The sequence below is a fragment of the Onychostruthus taczanowskii genome, unplaced genomic scaffold (assembly GCF_017590055.1).
Source record: "Onychostruthus taczanowskii isolate IOZ18803 unplaced genomic scaffold, ASM1759005v1 scaffold3, whole genome shotgun sequence".
Taxonomy (NCBI): domain Eukaryota; kingdom Metazoa; phylum Chordata; class Aves; order Passeriformes; family Passeridae; genus Onychostruthus; species Onychostruthus taczanowskii.
Genome location: NW_024500349.1, coordinates 3,802,274 through 3,830,196, shown reverse-complemented (window position 1 = coordinate 3,830,196; position 27,923 = coordinate 3,802,274). Strand labels below are relative to the sequence as shown.

At 36.6% G+C, this 27,923-nt stretch overlaps 1 protein-coding gene across 1 annotated transcript; it reads left to right on the top strand.

Annotated features, from left to right (window-relative positions):
- Nucleotides 1-637: 637 nt before the first annotated feature.
- Nucleotides 638-27,507, top strand: CFAP69 (cilia and flagella associated protein 69). Its single transcript, XM_041408372.1, has 23 exons — nt 638-739; nt 983-1,045; nt 2,368-2,433; nt 3,481-3,590; nt 5,587-5,663; nt 6,406-6,504; nt 8,318-8,467; nt 8,592-8,769; nt 9,514-9,634; nt 11,606-11,654; nt 11,739-11,860; nt 12,340-12,556; nt 13,534-13,698; nt 14,908-15,026; nt 15,470-15,588; nt 16,649-16,730; nt 17,969-18,161; nt 18,662-18,799; nt 20,697-20,773; nt 21,829-22,023; nt 22,970-23,056; nt 24,825-24,929; nt 27,082-27,507. Exons 1-23 carry the CDS (start codon nt 638-640, stop codon nt 27,208-27,210), a joined length of 2,763 nt encoding a protein of 920 aa, XP_041264306.1. The 3' UTR covers nt 27,211-27,507.
- The last annotated feature ends 416 nt before the right edge of the window (nt 27,508-27,923 follow it).

Genomic DNA, 27,923 nt, shown 5'->3' with positions numbered 1-27,923 from the left:
TGTGCAACTTGCCCAAAGTGTCCATATCCTAGGAATGGCAGCTAAAGCGAGCAGTCCATAGAGTACCTGTGAGCACACCAAGCGCTGTGTTGTCCTTGAATCTCAGCTGTCAACTAAACCTCAAACATCTGCTCACTGTTCGCAAGTAGAAGATACCTACATCCCCTCACCCTTCTGTCCCGGCTTTTATTATTATTTTTTTTGTATCAATCTATGCAGAGAAAAGGTTGCTTTCGCCCTTTTCCCTGCTGCCAAGCTACCCCAGGCGGCTCTTTCCTGTCCGAGGTTTGTCATGCTGGCGTCCCACGGAGGGTTTTTCATGATTACTTATTATGGACCCACCGGCCTCTGCCCTTCCAGCTGCCCAGCATGTGGGTGCCGCCGAGCCTCTGCCCCGGACGGTTTGGAGAAATGCTTTTCTCGCCGAGGTCGCGTTCACAGACAGCACCTCACGAAGTGCCTTTTCTGGCCGGGTGGAGGAGGGTGTCACACGCGGGGGTCGCGGCAGAGCAGTATCAGGGGAAGGCGGCAGGAGGGCCGGGCCGGGCCGGGCCGGGCAGGCTGCGGCGCTGCGGGCGGGCCGGGCCTCGGCGCCGCGCCGCTCCCATGGCAACGCTGCCACCGCGGCGGAGCCGCCATGGCCGAGCTGGCCGCGACCGAGCCCCCCGGCCCGCGGGCGGCCTTCGGCCCCTCTCGCAACGGCGGCGAGAGGCGCACGAACGCCCCGGACGCCGCCAAGGTGAGCACCCCTCGGGCAGGGGCACCCCCGGCCCCGGTGCTGCCCCGAGCCGAGCCCTGCCCTGCCCTGCCCTCTTTCTCGGGCTGAGAACAAACCCCGGTGTGTGCTCCGCACACTGCCTGGATTTACCCGTCCCTGGGTAAATTAATGTTGGTTTAACGCTGCTATTTCACATTTTAAACGCCTCAAGAGCAAAATTTCAAAATTTTTTTAAAAAAAGGATAAAAGTGTTGTTTTTTTCAGGAGACACAGTTAAGGTCAATGGATTTGAATCACGTCATCGCACTGCTCAAAGACTCGGGCTCAGTAAGTAACCCTGGTTCCTCGCTGTCTATTACACAGGTGGTAATGGGGTTTTGGCAAGTGTTTTGTACAGTTACTTTAGCACCCACCCTGAATAAACTCAGATGGGTTTATTATACCCTTATACCCAACACAGGTGGCTGGAGATGCACAAAGATGAGTGTTTCTTCTGGTATTTGAATGCTTCTAAAGATGGTCATTGTTACTAAAAAAAAAAAGTGTCAATATTAAAATACACAGAGAAAGAGAAGATCACACAAGAACTTAAAGACAAAATCATGATCATTCAAAAACTAGACATGCAGAATTTCTTGCATATATATTTCTAGCATATTCTAGCTGGGAAGTAGATGTACCTACAACCTTATTGAAAGTGTGCCATGAATTTATGTAATTGCCCAAGTTAACTGCTAACAGTTCTCCAGGGAGATGATTTTAAATGGAGGTGAAATATACAAAGGTCAATGTTGAAGAATAAATACAACTACCTGCACACACAGGAGAAGCATCATCTCATGGGCTTTCACAGATGATTTTTAGTCTCCACAAGATGATTTGGCAGATTAAATTCACTAAGCCATCAAATAATTTTGATCCAAAATATGGATAATTTATGCTTTTTAACAAGGACCACATTAAACCTAGCACATTTTAAATTAATGCCCCACAGATAAGTAGTTATATCTTCCCCTCTTCCCCTTTTTTAATACAGAGCTGATATAATAAACTTACTGACTGAAGAAAAAAGTGCTGGATGATATTGTTTACCACTTCTGTAGATATGTAGATATGATAAAATACCTATAGGATTCTGGGCATGTAGACTCCTGAAACAACTTCCTGGCCTGCCTCAAGTTGCAGGTGCTCAGGAGAGCTGAAATGAACTCTGCACATCACTGACACAGCCTGACATATCCTCTCTTCAGTTGTTTTCAGATTGGAATTTGAAGGCTCTTTCCTAGTGGTGCAGAGCACTCTAAGCCACTTAGATCTACATGCTTGCACATTTATGTTGTGTGTGACATAGGTTTGGTTTTCTTAGCTGCTTTACAAAGAATCACAAAGAATTTAAGTGAAAGAGTCGACACGCTTGAACAGGAGTTTTTGAAAGCCTCTTCAGTTACAAGAGAACAGACTTCATACTGAGAAATGAGGCTTCATCATGGAGTTAATCCTGCTTCAAAGCACTTTGAGAATTTTGTTGTGTTATGAAAACTTTTAAATCTGGTTTCCACTTTCATTTAAACTTAAAAAGGGGATAAACAATAATTTAAGGTTCTAAGGCAAACTGTAATTAAAACCTGCTTTTCATTCTTTTACTTAAGAAAGATTTGGAAAAAGAGCAGCTGAAAACTCTCAAGAAGGTTGTCAAGCATTTTGAAAATGGACTTGTATCCTTTTTGCCACTCTAGAATTCTAAAGTCATGGTGTTTTATGTATGGTAATAGTCTGACTTTTCAGTAAAGTATTTGATGCTGTACTGTGCTTCCCCATGGAGAGCAGGGATGATGGTATACATTCTCATCACTGGCCTCTTTGTGTGCACACAGCCAAGGTTTGTAGGTTGGCAAGATTCTTGGATATTAGATTCATTTGTCACAAAATTCAGTCGTGGGTTCTCACCTGTACAGTGGCTGAAAGTGTCCAAAATGGAACTGGTGTACTTTAAACTCAGAATAGAAAAGCATAATAATTGCCACTACTTAAGAAACAGCAGATAAAATAGCAAGATAAAATAGACCTCCAGTAAGGAGACATTTTAAAGAAAAATTAAGTCAAACTAATTTATCTGTACAGTACAAACTGAAAGGTTCCAATAATGGTAAAAGCACTAAGGAGGGTGTTGGCATGTGGAAAAATGTTATTAATTTCATACAATTCAGATAATTGCTCAGTGATTTAAGGCATCACATTACAACTGAGTTGTGTACTTCAAGACAGTTTCTGGAGTCAGTGGATTGGTAGTAACTTCTTGGTCTCAGTTTTCTGTTCAGCTTTGATTTTGTGCCTCTACCCTAAATTAAATAATCTCCATATGTACTTGGGTCCAGATTTTCAAATTTCAGTTAGTCACTTGGGACTAGAGGAGAAAACGATTTAAATATCACAAGACTGTCTCAGAATTTAGGTGGCTAAATCTGACATGTTGTAAAAACTTTTCATCCTCCATTTTTAGAAATTTAGTGCTGAGCTTCCAGTGAGTTCAACTGAGAAGACACCTAAATCAGATCTGCAAAAGTTGTACTTATATGAAAGTAGGGCTACTTCAAAAAGCTTAAGTATTGACTCACGTACTTCTTTTAAACACCAAACTTTGTAAACATTAGTCTTATTTTTTCTTGGTTGTGTCTTTGAAGTGTGGTGAGCGCCGTTTTCAGCTTTTTCTGCTGATTCGTAGTGATACAGATGATCTGATTTCCTTAATTTCATGTTAAAAGCCCCTTAAGGATGTAATACAAATTACTGAAATTCTTAACCTGTGTGCAGAAAAAATGAGTAAACAAGAAGCTTTCACTGAGCCTTTATGTGAACTTATTAAATTGTTTGGGTAAGTACCTCAGCCCCTCTTTTAGAGATTTAAATACTGCTTATTAACAGGTTTATACATTTTCTAAGGCGACTAACGTATCCATACAGCATTTATCTACAAAGTACCTGTAACTGCAAGGTATCCATTGGATCATCCTTCCTTTTACAGTCAACTGTCTTTGACTTGTGTCCAGTTTCTGGGGACATGAATGAGGAACCTGTTTTAACAGTTCAGTATCTGCAGTTGCATGTTACATAATTCAAAACTGTGTTGTACTTGGCCCCAGCTTGCTTGGCAGCAAGGTTCCCCAAGGTCTCTTACTGCCTAAGTCAGTGTGGGACTGCTGGACTCGAAGGATTCAGCAGCTGAGTGGTACTGAGGTGTGTTTTGCTGTTTCAGACAAGCTCTTAAGTGAGTTTAAAAACTTAGGGTGACAAAGACACTCTAATACCTAAAGGTAAGCATTACAAAATTACAAGCCATATTACAGGAGAGAAAGAACGTCAACAGGATTTAGGATTTATATTTACTTTAAAAAACTTACCGCATGAACTTTTGGGCATCTTTGTTGTCATACTGTATTTTAAATAACCTATAGAATAGAATTTAGGTGTTATCCACACTTGTCAGTAGTTTTATCCTCCTCAGTAATTCAGTAAAGTTATTTATGGTATGCTTGTAGCTACAGTTACTCCTAAATTTCATTTCATTTCAGAAGAATAAGGAAGAACAAAAAAAAAAAAAAAAAACCCCAAAACAAATCACCAGATAGAAAACTAGTGGCATAGTAAAACAGATATTCAGGTGAATTTTTACATAGCTTCCTCTCAGCTGTTACGTTTAATAAACACAGAACTTCTCAGCTGAATCTTTTAGTTCTCTAAACACCCTGAGACGTACTGCTTTTCTTTGCTGCCACACAGTGGGGAATGAGGAGGTACATCATGGAGTTTAATTTTCTTTGGTGTTTGCTAGAAGCATGACAGAACTGAGAATGAGTGTATAAAGTCAATAAAATGTAGCTGTGTGACTTTTCCTCTTTTAGAGCAGTTCAGCACTAATTGCGGTTTCTGCAATGAATATATTTTAGAAAATTGCACCCTAGGGTTTTTCTTGAATTTCTGTACTATGGAAATTCCACCACAATTCACTACTACTTCATATGACAGAGAAGCCTTTAACCACAGGCAGGGGCTGGTTTTTTTGGGGGGTTTTTTTTAGGATTCCATTTCAGATACATTAATTTCTCCAGTAAAATATTCCACTCTTTTATAACTGCTGGTGTTTACTTGTCTTTTTCCCACTTTTTTTTTTCCCCCCCCAATGTCTTGTTTCTCCCTCCCCTGCTTCCCCCAGCATTTATTCTGTTGTTTATTCTTTCCTTTCTTTTCCTCTGGCAGTATTTACAGAGGTAAACCTACTGGAAAGCTGCTTCCACAGTATGTGCTGCAGAGCCCTTAGCATAATATTGTAATGTTTACTGTTAGACAGTTCTTAGCCCTTACATGTTTATGTCATATCTGAGTATTTTGAATACATTATGGAGTATTTATTAATGTCCTGTTTTTAAAAACAAATTTGTTGTTGTGCTATTTGGAGTCAGTTTATTGGGTTTACTTTTATCCATTTCCAGAGTTCTTGCACAGAGATATGATCCCTTTTTTCCACCTCTGCATATGTCTGTCCATAGCCTAGCTCTGTAATAGCCTGATAGTGTCTAGGTTCTAGGATTTAGTCTTCCAAATGACATTTGTTCATTCAGCATTTGTTGCATCATATTTGAATTATGAAAATATTGTCTGTGAACATGTACCACTAATTGCCAACATGTAATTGCAGATTTTGAAGCTTCCAGTGTAAAATCAGCATTGTACAGAGTGCATTCATCCTAGAAAATGTGTCCTTATCAGGAAAAATTAGGAAGTTTCCGTCAAGGAAGAAGAGAAGAGCTACTGAACATTTCTGGTGACTTGATTAAAATATAGTTGTAATGTTTTTAAATTTAATTTTGCAGGTTACCATTTCAAAAAAAGAAATCATCTGATGAAGTTAACTATTCCGTTGAAGTTTCACAATCCATTGCACAACTGGGTGAGTGTAACCTGATAGGCCACAATAAAATTATTATTATGCCACAATAAAATCAACTGTATTATTAGCACGATTTTAATTTATTGTTACTCCTTAGTAAATGTAGGTAATTTCTTTAAATTATTCATTCAATCCTCTGTGTTTTTCATATTAGAAACAATGTTTACTTTGCTCTGCAGCTAACCTGAAGATTGGCTAGCAGAATTAACTATTTGCCAATGTCAAAAGCTACATGAGAAAACGTTATCAGTGCAGATGAAGACGTAAACATTTATCTAGCCTGTTTAATTTCATTTTGACCTGAGAAATGGGGGTATTACTGTAAACACTGAAACCTGGGATGCCAGGAACATGTATCCTTCCTGCTTCTGTGCTCCCTTTATTTCATATCATATCTGCTTAGAAGAGTTTCTAATGATGGGGTAGTGATGGCAACAGCTGAGTGTAGTAGCTTAGTAGCCTTCCTCAAAATTCCACAACTTCTGGAATAACATCCAGTGCCTTATGAGTGTCTGTAGGCATAAAGCAGAGAAGGTAACTTTTTGGTTAAACTTATGCTACTTCTCTAAGATGCCTTTGTCCTCTCCATTGTGGGGAGTCTCTGCCTCTTGAATATTTTATAATGAAACTTTGCATGAAATTAGGTAATACTAAGTGGTGTAAAAAGAAGAATACTGTGTTAAGAATACTTTCTTTAAAAATTGTAAAGTCTGTTAATTACATTTATTTGTCTTTCTGACAGGTTTCTTGATGGTAGTGCCAAGCTCTCAAGTTAAAATACAAATCTGTAAGAGCATTGTTAACTTTTATAATATGGAGCTACCAGGAAAACTACTTTCAGGTAAAGCAGGGTATTTTTATTTTTTGATGATCCCAACTACTTTGAAATGCCTCTTTTAATTACCTCTCGAATAATTTTTCTTTATAGCTATGGTTACTGTATTTAATATATTAAATATATAACATTGGCAAATGGATAATTAACATGTTTTTATAGAGGTGCATATTCTAAATCTGAAATAAGTTCATCAATGTTCATCAGTTATTACACTTAAGAAAATTAGCATTAAATAGCATGCAGAAAATGTGAAGTGATATAAGGTCTCTGAAATATGGGTAATGGAGAGGAAAAAAAGCAGTTAGGATCAGAATTTTAAGAAAGGAAATGTAGTTTTCAGGTTTTTATATGTAGCCTGGAAAGAAGCAGCTCTGCTTTCTCTTGTATAATGATAGATCTGAACTAATTTAAATTTGATTGAGTTCGTATTATACAGACACATATAAGCATAGGTTTGAATAAATGGTGTGACTTATCTCTGCAGAAAGAGGCTATGCATGAACTCAGGCATGACCAGAATCCACCATTACACAGTTCCTTTGACTCTTATGATGGGGCCAGAGACTGTTGTCAGGTGAAGTCAGTCATGGATCACTCCCAGAGGGGCACAGCATCTCAAGCTCTGAGACTGCACCACTGCCTTTGTAGGCAGCCAGCCTCAAGTGAATATTGCCATAGTGTGGCTCAAGAGTGCAGGTCAAGGAGCATGCCTGATGCCAGTGTGCTCCTCTGCTGTGTTCCTGCGGTGGGGCACTAATGCTGTGCCCTTTTACAAGTTTTCATTTATTTTAGGAGGCCTAAAGAAGCTGCTGCTACTACAACCCTTTCAAAATTCTAGAAATAGGAGTGCATCCGAATCTGGTTTTACCTTACAAACAAGACTCAAATCCTGCAAGTAGCTGTGTGTGCATTTAGTTCTGTATCTGTAAATAATTCCATCAAGATAAATGAATGTTATTGAGCAATTTTGGTTTTTTTCTTCTGATTTAGAAAATAGGATACGTTATCTTGAAACGAAGAATGTGTTTCAGTCTGATTATTTTAGTCAAATATTTCATTTCTAACCATATATGTAAATCTTGCCAAAGTCTGACCCTGCAGAGTTCTCTTATCTGTAAAGTAATATCAATTTGGAGCCTATCAGAGTGTGTGCTTAGTTAAACTTCATTTCACCATGTGCATTATCTGTATTTATCAATCTTGTACTTTATGAAATTTGATATATATATAGTGTGTATGTATACACATATATATACTTAAGCTGCTTAAGATAAACTTTGCTGTCATGAGTTATCATAATATAAACATAAATATAAATTTATTTTCTCAATGCTTCACCTTCCCCATAATTCCTTAATGGAATAAAGATTTGCATATGCATGGACAAAAGTAAAAACAAGGACACATTAGAAAGTCAAGCTTGTAAATCATAGTGTGGATTCACCTACTTTGTCATATGATGATAGAACACAATAATTCTCTAGTCAAAAGGCTACAGAAGAGAACTAGGTTACTGATGACTGAAGGAAGTTTTTCACTTCTATAGCCCTGCTTTTGCTTTCATTGTCTAAATTCTAAGAAGCAAGAAATTTGTTTCTATAGCATTAAAGTCTGTTTGAGGGTGATTCAGTTGAATGTTTTATAGGCACTATTCAGATATAAGAAAAGCAGCTCTTGTGTATTGGATTGTTTTTCTTAACTGCTTGAAATATGATACTTGATTTTCAATCCTTTCAATAAAAAGTATGAACATTTTATGAAGTAATCAAAATTCTCAGTATTTACTGCATTTTAACTAAAGCTATTGTATGTGCAGGTTACCAGCCGACAAATCCAAACTATAAAATCCAGATGGCTGAAATGGGAGAATTAGCAGAAATTCTTGTTTTGTCACTAGCATTAGTTGAAAATCAACTTACTGAGAAGTTGTGGGTACTTAAAGCTCTCCAGCATCTTTCCACCTCTGGTTAGTACAAACTGTTCTTTCAATAATCTCATTATCATTGATCTTAGATCATTTGTTCTCTGAACATGCCTGAAACAATTACTGACCGATAGCGAATTAATTACTCTGATTTACATAATTTCAGGAATAAGTTGTGGACAAATGGTGAGGGCCCAAGCAGCCAGCAGGCTTTGTTTGTGTCTAAATGGTGCTGATCCCTCGGGACAGCTGTTGTTCCGTTCCTCAGATATCCTATGGAACCTGCTAGAAAAAGCCTCAAAAGAAAAAGTTGTTGATCAGCTCAGAAGCTTGGAATGTGTACAGTAAGTACAGGGACAATTTTTTTGAATTCATTTTGTCATTTCAGAGACATCTGCAGCATTCTGTTGTGTAGCATTTTGTTTGAAATTAACAGAGAAATGAAAATGGGTCTCTGATTACATCCTCATTAAGTTTTCAGTACTAACATAGTAGTTGCTGTTACAGGGCAAGAACAAGGTGCTCTGCTGCATAGTGTAGGAGGAATAGCTCTATCTATTGCTTTGTACAATAGAAGAGTTAATTGCAGCATTTTGAAGCTTCCACATTAGGCTTAACAGGCCAGAACTCCTGCACTGTTGAAGTGCTGATCTTACAAAATTACAAGGAATTTCTATGCCATGATATACAAGATTTATTTTTAGATCCTCTGCTGGAGTAAATAACAGGTTCTTCCTTAGTGAGTTAGACTGTTTTAACTATTTGAGATTAGACTGTTCCTTCTCAATAATCATTCAGCAATGTCCAGTTCCACATTTGAGTAAATACTGTGTCTTTGTATTAATTAATTATAGCACAAACAATGGAAGATGTAATTTTTAATACATGAATCTTGCATCTACGAATGAATGGGATGTCTAGTGGTACCCAAAAGAATCCACTTCATAATAAAGTTTTAACTTATTTCTCTTGTAGTTAAACCCTAAGGCTTTGAAAAGTATGATGCTGAATGAGGATTCATATATGTAGAGCTGTCCAACATTAGAATATCAAAGGAAAAGATAAAATGCATTTCATTTTCTTTTAAGTGCTTTGAAAGATGTTTTTGTAGACCTCATGTGTGGCTTCCGGCACTGCGATCATCAGCTACGGAATGACCTCTTGGTGATTGCCACATTACTAGCTGAAGAACCTGCAGTACCTATGATTGTAAGTATTTAGAGTAGTATTCCAGAGACTAATAACTTCTCCTTTGCTTTTATAAGCTCGGTATTCTTCCCCATTAGGGCTCTAATATTTTTTCTCCTATGTCTCCAGTGCTTTTTTCTTTCCTGGATTTGCTGAGCAAGAAAACATTTTTTCTTTCTGTAGTTGTCTTTACCTCAGAGATTTAAAATCTGTAGGTAATTAGCCCAGAATACTAGCATCAACCTTATTTAATACTTAGAAAATCACATTAACATTATCTATGTGCAAAATTTAATGTTAATTCTTGTATTCTTGTATGGATTCTTGAAAGCGCCATTGTCCTAAAAAGAGTTTTGCACTAAATCTCATTATTTGTTTGAAGATGTAGGCTATATTCAGATGACCCAAATTCAATGTGTGCCTCATAGATGGGAACAAGAAGGGTGTGCAAAAATTAGCTCAGGAGCTCTAAGTAAGATTCTGAGAAAATAATTAGGTCCAGTTAATAAGAGGCACATAAATTCTTTTAAAGACTATGTCACATAATGCACTACCATGCCCTACCTAAAATGTAGATGACTCGTTCTTTTGTAATATTCCAGAAGTTTTATGAGAAACCTGCAGAGAAATTAACTTTATATAGAGGTTAATGTTGCTTTAGTCTCTTGTTTTACACTTGAGATGAGCTTCAAATTAAGTTGTGATGTACATACTGAATAATTAAGCAATCAGATCCCTGTGGATTAATTGGCTGTTCAGGAATATATCGCTTTCCTGTTGAAGGGAAGTTTGCCAGTTGGCTGTATTACTACATGAAGATTACTGACTTTCATTCAAGCTTTTCATTTAACACCAACTAGTATGAAATATCTGTTATACTATTGAAGCAACATATTGGATATCTAAAAAATTCAAATTGTTTATCTGGCTATAGAAACAGGGCATTTTATTCCTACTAAATAAGTAAACCAGATAGGTATTTTTAATTTCTTATACTAAAATGAAGAAAAATTGTTTCTATGCAAAGAAAATATTAAAACAATTTAATTTAGGTTCTTTACCCTCAGCCTGCCTAGAGGGTATACAAGGTATAAATATCAGGTGGAAAAAACATCAACATTACCATTTAATTCTGCCTTATAGATAATACTATAGCAATTTGCTTCAGAATGTTCCCTTTTCTTCTTAATATACTATCCAAGCAACTTCAGAAAAGTCAGTCTTGTATTTTATATAGTTCACAAATCATCACAGGAGTCTGAGCCTTTGAAAAGGAGAAGTTTTCTCATCACAAGCAAACTGTAAAATTTATGTAAAGTTCATAATGATATTATTATCTTTCTCTTAGGAAAAACCTGTTTGCTATTTGCTTACCTCAGGAACAACACTCCTTTGCCTCTAATGTGCTGCATAGACACCTCCTGGCTTTGGTCTTATCCATAGTTGTATTAGACATTATTGTCCTTCTGTTAGCTCTCTAGGAGCTGTGATTTACAAGATTTTATTTCTGAGCTTTTCATATGTGGTATTGGTAAATTCTTCTTGCCCATACAGGCAGTTTTCATATGTTTACTTGTAAATGCACTGAATTTGAAGTGCGTTGGTATGCACAACTGATGCCACAAAATTATATGTACTGATGACCCTGATGTAAAACGTGACCAAATGCATTTAAAAAACAGCTCTAAAAGCACTGAGAATATTTTTTTGTGTTAGATTATAGTAGTGAATACAAGGGGACTGTGGGACTTCCCCACAGAAGTTCAGACTTGCACTGAGTGAAACATGGGTTTAACTAATTGTACCCTTAGGACAGCAGTTAGTTATTGTATAATGTCCAAAAGGTTGTTCAATTCTTTGATGAAATTCTGTTTATTCTGCCATAGGATACATTAAATTCTGTGTTCTGAAGAAAAAAGTCAAGCCAAAATTAAATCATAAGTCTTAATTTCACTGCAGTTTAATTAATGTATGTTTTTTAATGCCTATTAGGAAAGTGGATTTGCAAAGATCTTAGTAGTACTTGCAACATGTACTGAAGGTAAGAGATTCCATAGTGCACAATTACACAATTTTTGCTTTTAATTATGATCTTTTTGTAACTTATCTTCCATTTCCATCATAGTTAAACTTCCCAATCCTTTGGTAAAAGGTTTTAAACTTACCTACTCATACGAGGATTTTGAGATGAAGAAGTTACTATTTAATGTAATAGGAATCTTATCTAAAGGCCCATCTGCTGAACAGGTAAGTTCTAACAGAACAGAAATAATAATTAAAAAAAAAAGAAAAAGACAAAAGAATCATGAGAATATTAGTTATCTGTCCATCTACCGTAGTACAGTACACTGAAATTCTCTGTTCTCCAAATCAAGAATTCATACATAGCTTCAGACTAAGCCCTGCTGTTGGAAAGTAGCATACAATTTCTATTTTAGAAAATTACAGACTTAGACCATGCTAGGGAAATTGCTGACAAGTGACTACAGAGTATTGTTGAAATACACCTGAAGAATGTAATAAAATTTAGCAAACCGCAATCTCTGGGAAAGATACAGAATATAAAAAGAGTTTGCATGTACTTGTAGTGTTCATGACATATTTTCTCAATTAAAAATTAATTTTGTTATTGTAGGACAGATAAAGTTGACTTATCCTTTAGATTTTTCTTATTTGCATGTGAAACCTGTAAACTCTCTCTCCTTTTCTTTGTCTGAACTCTGCAGCTTCTCGGAGAAAATCATGTGATGCCAGCTTTGCTTTATTATGTAAAACAGAATCGAAAGCCTGGATTTCCTGACTGGTCTGCTGCTCAATATGAAGAATTACAGCTTCATGCAATGGCTGTTTTAGCTTCAGTAGCTCCTGTGTTAGTAGATAAATATTTGTCCTGCCAAGCAAATACTCTTCTCCTTATGTTTCTAGAATGGTGTGCAGGCCAAGGTCAGTGGGTACTCATGGCTTTCACACAGGTCACCTCAAAACAGTTCAACTGAACCTACTTTCTTTGACAGGAAAGGAAAATGTAAAACTCGTGATGTCAGAATGATACTTTTTCATAGGCCATGTAGGAAACAAATGTTTCCAAAAAAAAAACAACCATCCTTTTTTTTTCTACTGAAAGATAAGCTGGTGCCCCTCTCCCAAACTCGTGATGTCAGAATGATACTTTTTCATAGGCCATGTAGGAAACAAATGTTTCCAAAAAAAAAAAACAACCATCCCTTTTTTTTCTACTGAAGGATAAGCTGGTGCCCCTCTCCATGTGTACCACTATATTGATAATTCCTTCAGACAAACTACCTGTACTGTCTGTGCTTTAAGTGAGCCAGGCCCTTCTTTAGTGGCAAGAAGTACAAGCAGGAATTCCTGCCATGAGACAGGACACGTTAACTCAGAGTTGTACATAGGGAGACAGGTTCCAGACTAGAGCTGGCTTCTGGGCATCAGATAAGAGTGTGTGCTAAGCAAAAATATAACTGAGTGCACTCAGTTTTGTTGACCAGATTTCCAAGGATAGGTATTTTTCATCATAAAATTGGTACGTCTTCCTAGGTTTCCTAAGAAATATCCTAAGAAATTTTTAATTGGGTTAAATGGAGATCAAAAGATGGATATTAAGTGTCATACTAAACATAACATATTTTGAGTTTGTAAAACTGCTCATGAACCTCTTAAAAAATGTATAATAATTTTAAATGTTCACCATAATGTTACCTTTCTTGTGCATGTAAAAATATAGTCCTAAACAAAAAGGCTTATTACTAGATGGTTTTAAAGAATTGTTCAGCGGGGTTTGGGGGTTTTTTGTTGTTGTTGTGTTTTGGGGTTTTGTTTGTTTTCTTACTATTTTTCCTGAGCACGTTATTCTGAACATGGATTGTCTGCCAAAACCAGTATTGGTTGCGATTGCTCCACAGATCCTTTCTTTGGTCGAGGTAACTGTTTCCATGGAAGAGGTGGTTGTGGCAACAAACTCCCACAAATGCACTACAGCCTCCGAGCTCTGAGATCTGTTGTGGCCCTTTATCATGATGGTGTGAACACTGATTTGTGTGACCAGGGAGCAATTAGCCAGCTACTGGGTAAAACATAATTTGTATTGCTGTTCTTTAATTGGTACATTTCTGTTGACACTAAGAATGTTTTTTTGTGTGCCGTGCTTTTAGTGTGTCCTTCGACTGCTGAAAAACAAAAAAAACCTCTGGCAATTAATCCAAGATGAATCTCATTTGATGTTATTTTTTTTCCATTTCAATACACCTTGAATGAGTTAAGCAAAACAGACAGTTTTAAAAGTCTAGATGTTTAATTTCAGAGAAAAAGCTACCCCTTCTCGCCTTATGTTACTTCATTTGGTAGATCTTGTTTTCGTTGTGGCAGTCCCCAGAAACTTCCATCTAGGTCTATCAAAGTGTTGCTTTCCACAACTCCTCTTTAGCATTGAGTAATAATAACAAGCTACCTTTATATGAGCAATGTGAAGAAAAGAAGCAGAATAAAACTGCTTAATCATTGCTCCTCCAATTTAAGAGCATTTCTTGTTCAGTAACACATACCTACTGTTAAATTTGGTTTAAGTTCCGAAACAAGTTTGTTTAGGTTTTTCTTACAATATCAGAAAGTTTTTAGTACTCTGAAGGAAACAAAACAGGAAAGATCCTTTGGAATTCAAAGAGTATGTTCTAATAAAAAGCCTAGAAATTAAGTCTTTTATAGCCTCAGTTCAGCTCCAGTGAAAACTCTGGAAACCTACAGCTTTTAGTGTAAGCTAAATTATTACTATACCTTACATATCAGAATCAAGTAGCTTTTACTCTAGAGGAGTTTTCTGTATGAATGCCCTCTTCCACATAGTGGTTCCAAGACTGACTTTCTCAGCAATGGTGGTATTTCATGTCTTTACCACATTTCCACTGTCAGTTCAAACATTTGTGAAGCTGTGGAGTAGAGTGAACCAGCCAGTTTGTTGTCTTTTCTAAGAGTTCCTCAATTCATATCAGTTCCCTGAATTCCTTACGCTGGCACAATGTAAGAGGCAGCACAGAGGCTGTACAAGGGAGAAGTCAGTGCAAGCTGCTGTCATTTACTCTGTCACCAAGAGGAAAGGCCATGAAACAGCAGCATCAGAGTGCTGCACTTCTGGAAGCTGTTATTAAAACCAAGGAGATAAAACGGAACTTGATTTAAAAATCCTTTCATATAGATTTGAGTTTTGTGAAAAGCAGCAGATGTAATAGAATTTTGACATGTGTATAAGGGTATTCATATATATAAAATGTATTCATTTACAGACATCTTAAAGTATGCAGCAGAGAAGTGTAAAGAAAAAGAAGATACCATTCTACTGGAAATCCAAGCTGACATATTATTTATTTTGTCTGTTCTCTGTGAAAGTGATGTCCACAGAAAGGTATGTATCTTTCTACCTCATACTGTGCCGAAAATGTCAAAACATATTATATTTTCTTTTAAGGGACACTACTTTTTTGTGTTTTAATTGAAAAGCAGGTGTCAATTATAGTTCATTGTTAACAAGTCATGTTTCTTGACCCAGCTAAAATATAAAAACACTCAGAAATCCATTAGCAACTGTGAACCTATTTGATTGTTAATTTACATTATTTTGAAACTGATATATGAAAGTGTGTTACGAAATTAACTAGCACTTTGGAAAAACTGATTTTTTTCATATGTGTACATCCTGCTCTAACAAGTTTATTACAATATAAATTTATTGTATTACAATATTAATTTATTACAATATAAATATTTATATTTCCCGTTTTCCATTGTATTTTCTTACATTTTTAAATTTAGTAAATATGGCTTAAGAAACATTGCTTTAATTAACAGGAACTCTTCAGCTGTGAAGGAGTTGATATACTCATCTCATTCTTTAAGATGGATCCAAGGAAGTTATGTAGTGGATTAGGCTACAATTGTCTCCTCCTCAGTGCACTCGACTGCTTATGGTTAGTGAAGTATTTTAGCAGCAGTAACTTGGAAAAATGTCAAGTCTTGTATTTTTTAGGTCTGCAATGCTATGACCTTTCTCTGCACATGTAGGCCTTTCTTCTGTTAATAATGTATAAAATTCTTCATAAAATTTGACTAATTAAATTTATGCAGAAGAAACGGAATACAGTGCATGTAAGATTTGCTAAATATGGATTCAATGTAACAACCTCACTCCCCACACAGAATGACCTCCTGACATGCAGAGTTACTCAAGACTTTCTAAGAGAGGCATATGGTTAGAGTCAGTGTGGTTAGAGTTAGGGTAAATAACTTTAGAGAAGTAAACAGCAGGCACGAATAGACCAATATTAGCAAAAAACGATGTAAACATAAGAATTGTCTATAAACTGGCTATATTGGGCTAGAAATATTTTAAAGATTGGAGGAAAATAAAAACTTAATTTGTTTTAAGGCAAAGGTTGATAAATACATTAAAAATCAAATATGTTTGCTGGGAACAAATACTGATACAGGAGATCTCTTTAGTTTCTCTGTTAATTACCATAGCAGAGGAAATAAAGCAGTATCAGCAACATGAATGCTGGCTTTATGATAATTTTAATCTGGGAGAAGCAAACTGTTGCCAAAAAAATATTGCTTGACTCATTCCCTTGTTTTTGCTGGCAGAAATACTCACACAACCCTACAATAAATAAGATTGGGGACATACCTGGTTACATTTTAAACTCGTTTACTGAGTTAGCTTTAAACTCGTTTACTGAGGTAGTTTCAGTTCAAATACATACTCCAATTCATTGAGAGCCTGCCAAATTTCTCAGGCTGCTTCAAGGAAGGTGTGCCACCTGCAGAAGAAGAAAAAGCAGTCAAGCAAGGTATATTTAGTTATAGGCGTAAATGAAAAGGCACATGAAACATGATTTTTCTACTCCTTGAAGGTGTGAAGCATATTGCATACCAAATGGTATGAAATTCAGCAAAGTAAATTAGATGACAGTAGAATGTTGAGAGTCACAAAAGTGTTTCTACATAACAGAAATGTTATTTCTGTTTAAGGTCCTGTGTCATTGGATGTTACATGGCAGAGAACTATTTTATTGATAAACGGGGCGTTTTTCTCCTTCTGGATTTGTTGGCAGTAGGTATCTTTGTAACTGGTTTTGTAGAATGGAAGAGTAGGAAAACAACATGGAACATTGTGTTATCTCCTAAGACTGGTATAATAAAAAACCCAAACAAACAAACAAAAAAACCCAAGTATATTTATCTCCCTGAGACAGACACAGCTATCTGCTCAGAAATTATTGCATCAGTTTTCCCTGTGTCTTTTTTTCTTTTTTTTTAATATGTATTTGACAGAGGGAGTTTTTAATTTAACAAAGTTATACTATTTTTTAAAAGAAAAAACAAAATATGCTCTTAGTTTGGATGACATCTCTCTTTAGAAAAGTACTTCAGTTCTTCATATTGAAGTTAGGAAGAGCACTTGATGACTTGAACAGTTTTTATGTTTGAATTTACTTTGTACATGTATCTCGTGTATATAGCTACTTCTTGGATCTTGGACATAGAGCAGGCACAGACATTTCACCTCTTACAAAGTAAAAAAACACCTTCTTTAGGTCATGCATTCCTCATTCACACTGGTTGTGCTGTTAGCCCCTGATGTTCTTGCAGTGCAAGGCTGCAGATCCTCAGAATAACAGAATTATCGAATGGCCTAGGTTGGAAGGGGCCTTAAACGTCATCCAGTTCCAACTCCCCTGGCCATGGGCAGGGCCAACTTCTGCTAGAACAGGTTGCTCAAAGCCACATCCAACCTGTCCTATACAGCCTTTAGGGTTGGGACATCCACGGCTTCCCTGGGCAAGCTGTTCCAATGCCTCATCAGCCTCAAAGGAAGGATTTTTTCCCAATATTTAATCTAAACTGACCCTCTTTCAGTTTGAAGCCCTTGCCTCCCCTCAGCTGCTGCCAAAAGATCTGGCCACAAGACAGAAGGTGTGCTGTGTGGTACTGCTCAGCCTCTGCCTTCAGAGTTCTGTTTCTTACAGCAATAAACCTTGGTAGCAGTGTATTCTCCAGCATATGATCCTGAAGCCATGTACACAAAATCTACTGTGTGATTCTACACACAGGAATGCATCTTATATGGTCCTACCCTCGTGTTCACCAAAACACGAGTGTTCCTTGATTTATGGATCTTTATATAGCAGGATTACAGAAACTTTAAGGATTTACAAACTTATACAGTAATTTTGTGCAAATTATGAAAATCTTGCAGTTAGTTGATTACATAGTAGACAATTTCTTAGAAAGAAGACATCACTGTGTTTTGAACGGTTTAAAACTTTCTTTACTTTATCCTTGATAAAGTTAAAGGAAAAGAACCTGTGCAATATAATTCTTGGGATCTTGGTTGAATTATCTGACAACTGTAAAGCTGCTTTGCACATGAACACGTGGCAAGGGAAGAGAGATCAAACAGCAGCTAATCTTCTAATACATTTATGGAGACAGGAGGAGTTGGATTTGGGAGTCAAACGTGATCAATATGGAAAGATTGTTGGTAAGTTTTATGATGCATGTGGAACTGGGAGCAGTCCAGTAAAATAATGACATTATTTGCTTTTGCTGAATTCTGATGACAGTAAATAATAACACTGATAGCTTTACACTATAATACTTGGCAAACTTGAACCAATTCTGTTTCATTCAGGTTTTATTTCATTTTATTTATTCATCTATGGCATTTTCTACATCAGCTGGGAATGAACCAAGTGTTGAACAGAACCATGACCAGCTTTTCTAATGCTGGACAGTTAAACTGCTTAATTTCTTCCACAAAAGGGACTGTGTTTTGTTCTGTGTTGTAATAAGAAGTGAGTGCTGTTCTCACAAATTTGTAGTCATGTTAATTAAAATTTCCTGACCCAAATTATGTTCAAACTCTTGGCTAAACAATCAAAATTATTTGCATGGTGTCCACAAAGTAAGATGAATTTCCTCTAAGTTTGGGAACATACTACTGCTTCATTCTTCTACTCTGGTTTTATGTTTTTATATTAGACACCAAGAGACCTATTGCTACCAGCTTCCAGAAACAGCAAAAAGTTTTTCCAGTGCCTGCCAGCTGTCCCAGTTTTGCCATCATGGAAATTTCAGAGAGCATACGGGCAAAAGTTTATTCATTATTTTGCAAGCTAGGTAAGACAAATGAATTGCCTTGTTAGTGTCATATTTGTCATTAAACTGAACTTATCAATGAAGTCACTGTAAAAAAATCAAAGTCAAAGGAAACATTGTGATTCAGCATCAGTACTCTCTAATTAATAGATGCTTGGTCATTACATTTTTTTTCAAAGTCCCTCTTCATTGGGATTTCAAGACTTCCCCACTACTTTACTGCCCCTACCACCAGGAAGAATTTCCTTAGGACTAAACCTAAAATTTGCTTGAAATTCTCTGCAATTTATTTTCCTACAAACAATATCTCTTTCACATATTTTAGCACTTGTACATTTATTTCTCTAGATTGAGAGAGATATTACTAATTGATTGCATTTTCTAACATAATCACTAGTTATTCTTGCTTTTTCTGTAGTCTTTTAAATTTAATAAAATTCTTCTTGGTTTCTAGTGTCCCAAAGCTGAACACATTACTCCAGCAGAAGCCTCACAGCCAATTATGTTACTCTACACATCTTGTAAATAGACATTCAGACATAAATGTAACAATAGCTGTATTCCTAGTGGCATGATATTCAACTTAGAATGTTGTACAGGTGGCTATTCCTACAGTCAGAATTTTCTATTTGTCCTTAATGAATTAAATTCTGTGTTTTTAGATAGTTTTTCAGAGTGGCAAGATTAATTTGCATATTAATATTTTCTTTCAAAGTGTGGCAGTCCCTCTTAATTTTCATTGTTTGTACATTGACTATGAATACTCATTATACCCTTGTCCTAAAACCTAGACTGACCTCAAGATAAGTGATAAATTCTTCCACATCCATGAGGTTTTTTTTCTGTCTGTATACAAAAGTTGTGTCTTAGTTCTCAATAATTCATGTTGGATATTAATTTTTTTTGTTAACATTTAGCTGCATAAACATTATTTATCTAATTATTTGTTTCAGGGGTTTTTTTAGGCTTATTTTTGTTTTCATGTCGATCCTCTGCAGGTTCAAAGATAATCAGTGATTGTTCTGAGGTTGCTTCAGCCAGTTCTCTGCTTTACCTAGAGAATGAGCTGGTTTGAAAACATCTTCAGTTTCTCTAATAATCTATAGCTACTTGCTCCTCTGTTGTAGGAGCTCCAGGCTCTTTACTAATTTTAGTAGTGTTAAATGTATTAAATGTTGGATCACAGCTGGATTCTTTAATAAAATAAAAAGGCCTAAGATTTTATTTCAGCTTTCTTCTATATTCACAGATATTCTCCATGTTAGTTATATACATTTTACTGTCTCTTGTGAAGTACAGAAATTATATGAAAGTTGACAGTAACATATGGACATATTTTATAGTCTTTTGTCAGCACATTTTTTTTTAATTAAGTTCCATTATCATTCAGTGTGCAAAAAAAATTTAAACATAGTCTCAGCAACCATATTTCTCTACCTTATTCTTTTACACATACTGGGAACATTTTTTAAAGATGGAGTCATGATGCTCAAGGCATTATGCTGAAGACAATAATCTACAAGATGGAGGGACACCCTCATTACACAGCTTTGGAACAAAGCACTAGTATAATTTTCCTGTTGGCTACTTCACAGTTAAAGCAAACTCTTTATGTGCTGAACTGCTGTTCTAGAACCTGTGATCAGTAGACTCAACTTTTTGTCTACTTTAATAAAAATCAAACCCTTACCACAAAAGTGTAGCATCCAAATGGTTGGAAGGCTGACAGAGCCATTTATAAGTAAATGAGAGAGTGGGAAACAGGGGCTTTTTATCAGCAAAAAATGCTCAGAATCAAAAGTGACTGACTGGTGTATGTATGATGAAGATTTTGCATGTGTTTATATGACAAATAATGTTTTTAGAATATTATATTTAAGATAAATTCATCATACTGATGTGATTAATATTCTTTTAGGTTTTGAAAATTTGCCCGGCTTATCTGCTAAGGATTTGGTTACACTTGCTATTATACAACATTATATTGACTTTAAAGTGAGTACAGTTCAAGCAAATAATACTATTGTACCTGCATTCCCAAAAACAGCAAGTATATCTCAGGACACAACAAACAAATAACCCTTCAAAAGCTGTCCCCTATGTCACAAGTCGCCTATAATTTCACATGGTGAAAGCCAGTATTCACCAGCAAAAGAAACAATCCTACCTCCAACATCGCATCAATCCCCATCTTCTTGCTTCATATTGCTACAAATATCTGTGACCATGCAGCAAATAAGAGTAGAAACTAATGCTAGTTAAAAATAACTCGGAGAAAAATAGTTTTAACTGTTTGCCAGATCAAGACAGGAATGTGCCAGGACTAAGATATTGGGGAAGGACTGGACAGTAGGACTGTGTCCTGGCACAGTAAGGTCAGTTTAAAGGGACACTATTAAAAATGACATTAAAAACACATTTTTGTAAAGTTTCCTCTGTGCTCTGCTATCTTTGTCCCCACATGCAGTATCCATCCATCCATCCATCCATCCATCCATCCATCCATCCATCCATCCTAAAGTTAAGAATGATGTGCCTATAGGGACTACAGCAGGGCAACAAGCTTTATGAGAGCTGTCTTGCTCAAAACATGCTTTAGTTTATGATAAATTTGTGCTTAGAAGCAAAGTGAGAGCTTGCAGTGTTCAGGAAATAGCAAGACTCAGTCTTTGGTTGCTAATTCCAGCTTCTGTTGATGGCTTGTGTTGCAGTTTGCTCTAATAATGTCTGCAATTTGAGATTTTAAGAAGTAGGAAGTAGGACTCGGCACTTTGCTCTTGTAAATTGGTATCTTGAAGCTGTTCCTTCAGAATTTCTGTAGTTATCAACATTCTTGTTCCCCTCTTTTAATCAAGTTTGGTCTTGGGAAGGCTTAGGGAGGCTTATCATGACTGAATCTGGCATAGTAGTAGTGCAGTCTAACCGTGCATAAAAATTTTAAGAAGTCAGACAAAAATAAGGAGAGAGATGGTTGCTCTGTTTTGTTTTGATTAATTGGAACTGAAGAATGCGATAAATACTGAATCATATGGTGTATGTTCCACACACAGATTGGAGAGGTTTGGAGTGAAATATCTTCAGAAATAAAAGAAGAATTCAGGCCTGTTACATCAGATGAGAAAGCCTTAAAACTTATTTCAGAGGTGTCAGAAAATACTGGAAGAATGGTTCTTGCTCTACAGACTGCAGTGCTGGAAGGACAACACCACAAGGAAATCCAGGATGAGAAAAAAACTTACAAGGAAGTAAGACAAAGGAGTATTTAAATAAGGACGGCCCACCTAAGCTTTTTTTCCTATTCATATGCAGATTTTCTTATTATATAATATGTTGAGAATCCTGTACGTGAACACTGCTTGAAAGTTTACATCTGTCTCAGGAGCCAAATTTTAACTTTAAATTAAATTAGGTTAACCTCAGTCCTCCCAGCTTCTATAATTTCACAGTGTTTAGAGAGCAACATGAAAAAATGAAGCTGTATGATCAGTGATGCATCAGCAATGGGTTAACGAGAAATGATCATTATTTTACTATAGAGTTGCTCCTGTGCCCATCTGTAGCAGATAACAATACAAAGTACCTATTGCCACTAGACCTGCTTCTTCAAATGAAATTTAAGTCTCTATTATAAGCTCCCTTACTGAATATTCACAGGCCTTTATTACTTCAGAAGGTAGAGCTTTGTGCTTCCCAGCATGCTGAGAATGAGAAGATGTAGACATTTTCCAGCTTTGGTTATAAGGCAAGCATCTCATGGTTTTGCTCATCTGTTGTCTCACCCTCTCCTGCTTTCTGAGAAATAAGATCAGTTTGTCCATTGTCTGAAATCTCATGCTAGTGTTTTTGAGGGATTGTCTTGCATTATGATGACAGCACTTTTGTCACCTGAAGCAATTCTATCTCTTTTACTCAGCATTTGAGAGTAAGAATATACAGAAAGTATTCTTGAAAGAGCTGGGCCTCATCCAACATACATGTTGGGAGAGGAAAATTAGTTTGCACAAAAACCTCTTTGTTTATAAGGGCAGTGCATAAGTGCAGTTTTCAAAGGGCAAGTACTTTGCACATTATTTTCCAATCTTAGGTGAGAGGGATGAGCTAAGGTAGCCAAAGGGGCAGAGGTGAATGTTCTTTTCATATGGCACAAGCAATGAAATCAGAAGAGATCTGATACCAGCATTTCTGTTACAGATCCAAGCTACCCGAATACAGAGGGACCTGACAAATAAATCTTGGGAAAATTTCTTGGCTCGGACATCAAACTATGAGGCATTGAAGGTAAGAAACCTGATGGAGCAAAAAACTTAAAATCGTGATGTTGTCATAATAATTGTGAAGTTCCAAACACGTTTCTTAATGAATTACAGGGATATTCAAGTAGAAGTGATAGTAAATTTTATATTCACACAGACATAGAAGAAATAACCATAAGGTGTATTGGAAAAGTTACACAATCTTTGATTCTTTTGATACAATCACAAATTGGGGATCAGCATTGTCACTTGCAATTGAGGACTAGGTGTATATATGTGTATTTCTTCTAAAACTGTTGAAACTATGAGTCTGTTCATTCTTACTTCTATTTTTTTCTAATTCTTTGTTCTCTTTTTTTAGTGCAGCAGACATCTTTCAAGATGGGAAATGTTTTGTGATGAAAGGAGTTTCTTCTAGCAATATTTGCACTTTCCCAAAACAACATAAAAATATTAGAGTACTGGTTTCCCAACCAGACTAAGTTGGAAAATGAATGAAATCAGACTTAAAAGAAAAAGTTTGGCAGCTAAATTTAATTTTTCTTCATTTCCCAAAGGACTTGCAAAGGAGAACAATTTTCTTGCTATGCAGGCATCTCCCTGGCTTGTGGAAAGATGTATGCTAGAATTAGAAGTGAAAAAGGGACAGAAGAACTACAGACTCATTAGTTTTAACTAATCACTGTTAAGTCACTGGAAAGCAGTTTTAGGCACATGAGGAAGAAGGAGATTGGTATAGACTGTCATGAATTTACCAAGGATGAATCATGCCTTGCCACCATAGTTGCCTTCCGTGATAAAATTATTTGTTCTGGAAAAAGAGGAAGGGGGATGCCTATTTCCTTGGCTTTAGCAAGGTTTTCACCATGGTCCTGTGTAGCATTCTTGTAGTCAAAATGGGGATACATGGACTAGATTACATACAGCTCGACTACAAGCTGTGGGAAAAACTGGCTGGACTGATGGGCTCTAAAGGACAGTGGTCAATGATGGAAGTTTAACTAGTGGTCAGTTTTGAGTGATATTTCTCTGACTTAATTGTAGGGTTGATAATATAGTGTTGATTTAACCTTTCCATTAGTGACTTGGATATTGAATCAGTATCCATCCTCATCAAGTTGGAAATGTGAATGCCCCATCCCAGGAAATGTTAAAGGCCAGGTTGGATGAGGCTCTGAGCTACCTGGTCTGGTGTCCATGGCATGGGAGTTGGAACTAGATAAACTTTAAGGTCCTTTCCAACCCAAATCATTCTGTGGTTCTGGAGTTCTGTGACACTGAGCTGGAGGAAGCAATCCATGTGCTGGGAAGGTGGGGTTGCTATTCAGAAGATGGACGGATGGGCTGATCAAAAGCTCATGAATTTCAGGAAATGAAAATGTGAAGTCATTCACCTGGGATGTATTGAGATTGTGTTGAGACGCCTCAGTACAGCTGGGCCTGCCTGGAGAGGCGGCAGTGTGTGGGGTGAAGGCTGACTGTGAGGCAGCAGTGTGCTCTTGTGGCCATGAAGGCTCACAGCACCGAGGGCTGCATTGCACAGAGCACAGCCCGCATGTCAAAGCAAGCAGGGATTCCCTTCCCACCCTTGCAGTGTCATCCCATTTATTCTGGTTTTGAGTGTTCAGTACAAGAAAGAGTCAAAAAACAGGGGGAGGGTACTTACAATTAAAGGCAAATAGAATTATAACCTGATTTATTTTGTCATGTTGTTTGTGTATTTTCAAATGAGCGCAAGTGACACAATTAATGTAGATTAAAACAATTTTACCTTTTTTTCTGACTGTCTTTAGAAAGCAAAAATGCTTCAGCACACGTTAATAGAGGCTTCCAAATCTGACGCAGAGTTTCAAAATAGAACAGAACATTCTACTGATATTCCAAAACTCAACATAACAGTAAGTAATCCTTAATAACAGTTTTATTTTCACTAATACCTAAGTGGTATGGGGTTTGTTCTGGCTGTATATGTGCTGCTGCTTACGCTTTCTTTAATAATGTTTATGTTAACAAGCTCCAAGTACGTAAGAAAGAGTCTGTATCTTTTGCAAATTACCATTACCTGTTCTGACATAGCCTTAGACAAGCACTTGGCAGAATGAGATTCAGATCTGCAGGTTACTCTGAAAAAGTGTGGGTAAGATGGGCCCTATGCTATGTGACATGCACCTGTCGTGAGACAGCCTTTCATGAAAACCTTGCTGAGGTCAAGACCTGCTCCTTTCATTGTTGAGTACATCTGGGCAATCTTCGATATGTCCATTGAGGTGTCCTTTGTCAGTCCCCTGACTGCCTGCAGATACACCACTTGTTGCATCTTCAGAAACCATTTTGTTCTCATTTCTATCAGTTAATTGAAGTGTGAGAAAATAAAAAGCCTTTTTTAAGATCTAATTCACACCTAACAGCATATTTAGATGTTGAGTTTTGACAAAACATGGGAGAATCTTCAGTCTAGCCAATAAACTGTTTTTGAGCTAACTGGATTATTTCTGTGCAAGCATCACAGCTGAGGAGGATTTAAGGGGGATAGTTTATTTGTTGCTTGTAAGTTACTCTCACATGTGAGGAAAAATGAGAAAGAATAAACATGAGGTGCTGTTTTCAAACTTGTAGAAGACAAGAGATTCTATTTTGGGCACTCTGGAATGAATAATAATGACAACTAAGGTGGCTGCAAATTGAAAAAGAAAAGAGGAAGTTCATGTTTGATGTGATGGAGAAGCAAGGAAGCTAATAGGAAGCAAGGGGATTGTATCAAATGCTGGACTAGGATTTTTCCCACATTATCTTAAAAATCAGAAAGATATGGAGGAACATATCTGGGAATGCAAGATGAAGTAGGCTGGAACAATTATTTAGGTACTTGCATAAACAATGGACTGTTGAACAAGAATATTTTGCAGAAAGTATCTGAAAAATTTTGATATAAGCATGAGTAATCTAGAAATTGTTAGTGGAGAGAAATATATTGTCAGATTTTGTTTTAAAGGCTTGAACCTCAAGCTATGAATGTTCCTATCTTAGAGGGAGAGGATTTAACAAGAAAATATGTTAATGGTTGTACAATCAACATTTCAATAACTGTAGATAAAAACAAGGAAAAGGTTAGTCCATTTTGCAGAATAGGTGTATTGAGAAAACAGATGCATCAGCAACATCATAAAACATTCCTCAGGTACTTTGCTTAGGAGAATTACAAATGACAGACATGGCTGGAAAAATTTTTAATGCAACAAACTGCCGAACACCCTCAGCAGGCAGAGATGAAGATTAAGTTAAGATGGTTATTGCAAACCAGTCAAGGTCAGCGAATCAAACATGTGAACTACATGCATGCAAGGAGTTGCTTTTTTTTTTTAAGTAGGTCATGATTAGAAGACAGCTGTCATTCAGGGATATTTATTCCACGACCCCAATGTATTCAGTACAAAGAGTAGTAATGAATCTGGAAATGGTGTATGTCCTTCAGTCTTGGAGATTCCCTGGAGTGGTAGTTCAGTGGTTCTATGCAATTGCATTTTGAGAGAAAGAGAAGAGGGCCTGGTTTTTTTTGTTTGTTTTTTTTTTTTTTTTTTTTTTTTTGGTTTTTTTTTTGTTTTTTTTGGTTTTTTTTTTTTTTTTTTTTTTTTTGGGTTTTTTTTTGTTTTTTTTTTTTTCTTATTTGGAGTAATAAATAATAATGTATAGTGAAATTCTGAGGTCACAGACTGTGGCTGACATCCTGTACAAATCCAAATAACATTGTACAGCAAACTTATATTGGATAAAGGCTTTTCTTTTTTGCAATTAATAAATCGTAACACAAAGGCAGAAAAGCAGAGCATGTAAAAGTACCCACTGAAAAAACACTCTCTCCTTTCTTTTGTATTGATGGAAACAAACTGTGAATTTAGTATAAAGGATAGTTAGTTTTAGTTGCTTTCAGAAACCTCAGCAGGCATCTCCAACAACTGAATAATATTTTTTAAAGGCAGTTCATTATTTAACTGTCCTCTCATTTTAAATGCTAGCATGAGAGTCAAGAAATGTATTTATTTTGTATTTCAGGTCGGACCTGGTCGCTTTGCAACTGCACAAAATACACCTCATCAGCAAGGGCCACTGGCTGATACAGACCATACTCCTAGAAAGTCCTCTGTTTGTAAAGGAACCTTAAAAAAGGGTCAAAAGAGATAAAACATTGGACTCAGTCAAGAAAAAATCAGTACCTATAGAATAGATATTGTACCAAAGAGTGATATATTAATATGTAGTTACCTTAAGTAGATACAAGAAAAAAATCTGTTTTTAATGACTTGAAAAATTGCTTACACATTCCAGACATTGCAGTTTAAGCATCTCATTGAACAGGGTGATAAATCTTCACATAAACACATTTGATTCTTCATTTTCCTGAATACAGTACCCACATAGTTTTTGTCCAAGCCCATTTTGTTTCTTGAATTGTCACTTTTAGCACCAGGACTTCTGACATCCCAGTTTTCATCTAAACACTCATTAATGAGCTTGTTAGTGCCAGCAGTTTCTCCCAGCCTGTTGGAGAGGCCTTTTGCAATGTCCGTCTCCATTTGGGTTGCTCCCAGCTCTTTAACTGATCTTACTAATCTAATAATTGTTGGGCTCTTATTCCCATTGTCTCCAAAAATAACTCATCTTCTTTCATCTTGGCACCTCTAGAATGCCTGCACGAACTGGTGAGCAGCAGACCTTTGTGTAGATGACTCAATTTCTGAGCTATTTTCTAATTTGGTCAATGCCAGAATTCACTATGTTACAATAGCACAAGACTCCCTGAGGCTCTTCATTTTAAAACCAGTTGCTGTCCAGTGCTATGGCATAAATTTCTGTGACATTGCAGGCTTTTATGCTGTGACTTACAAACTGGCACT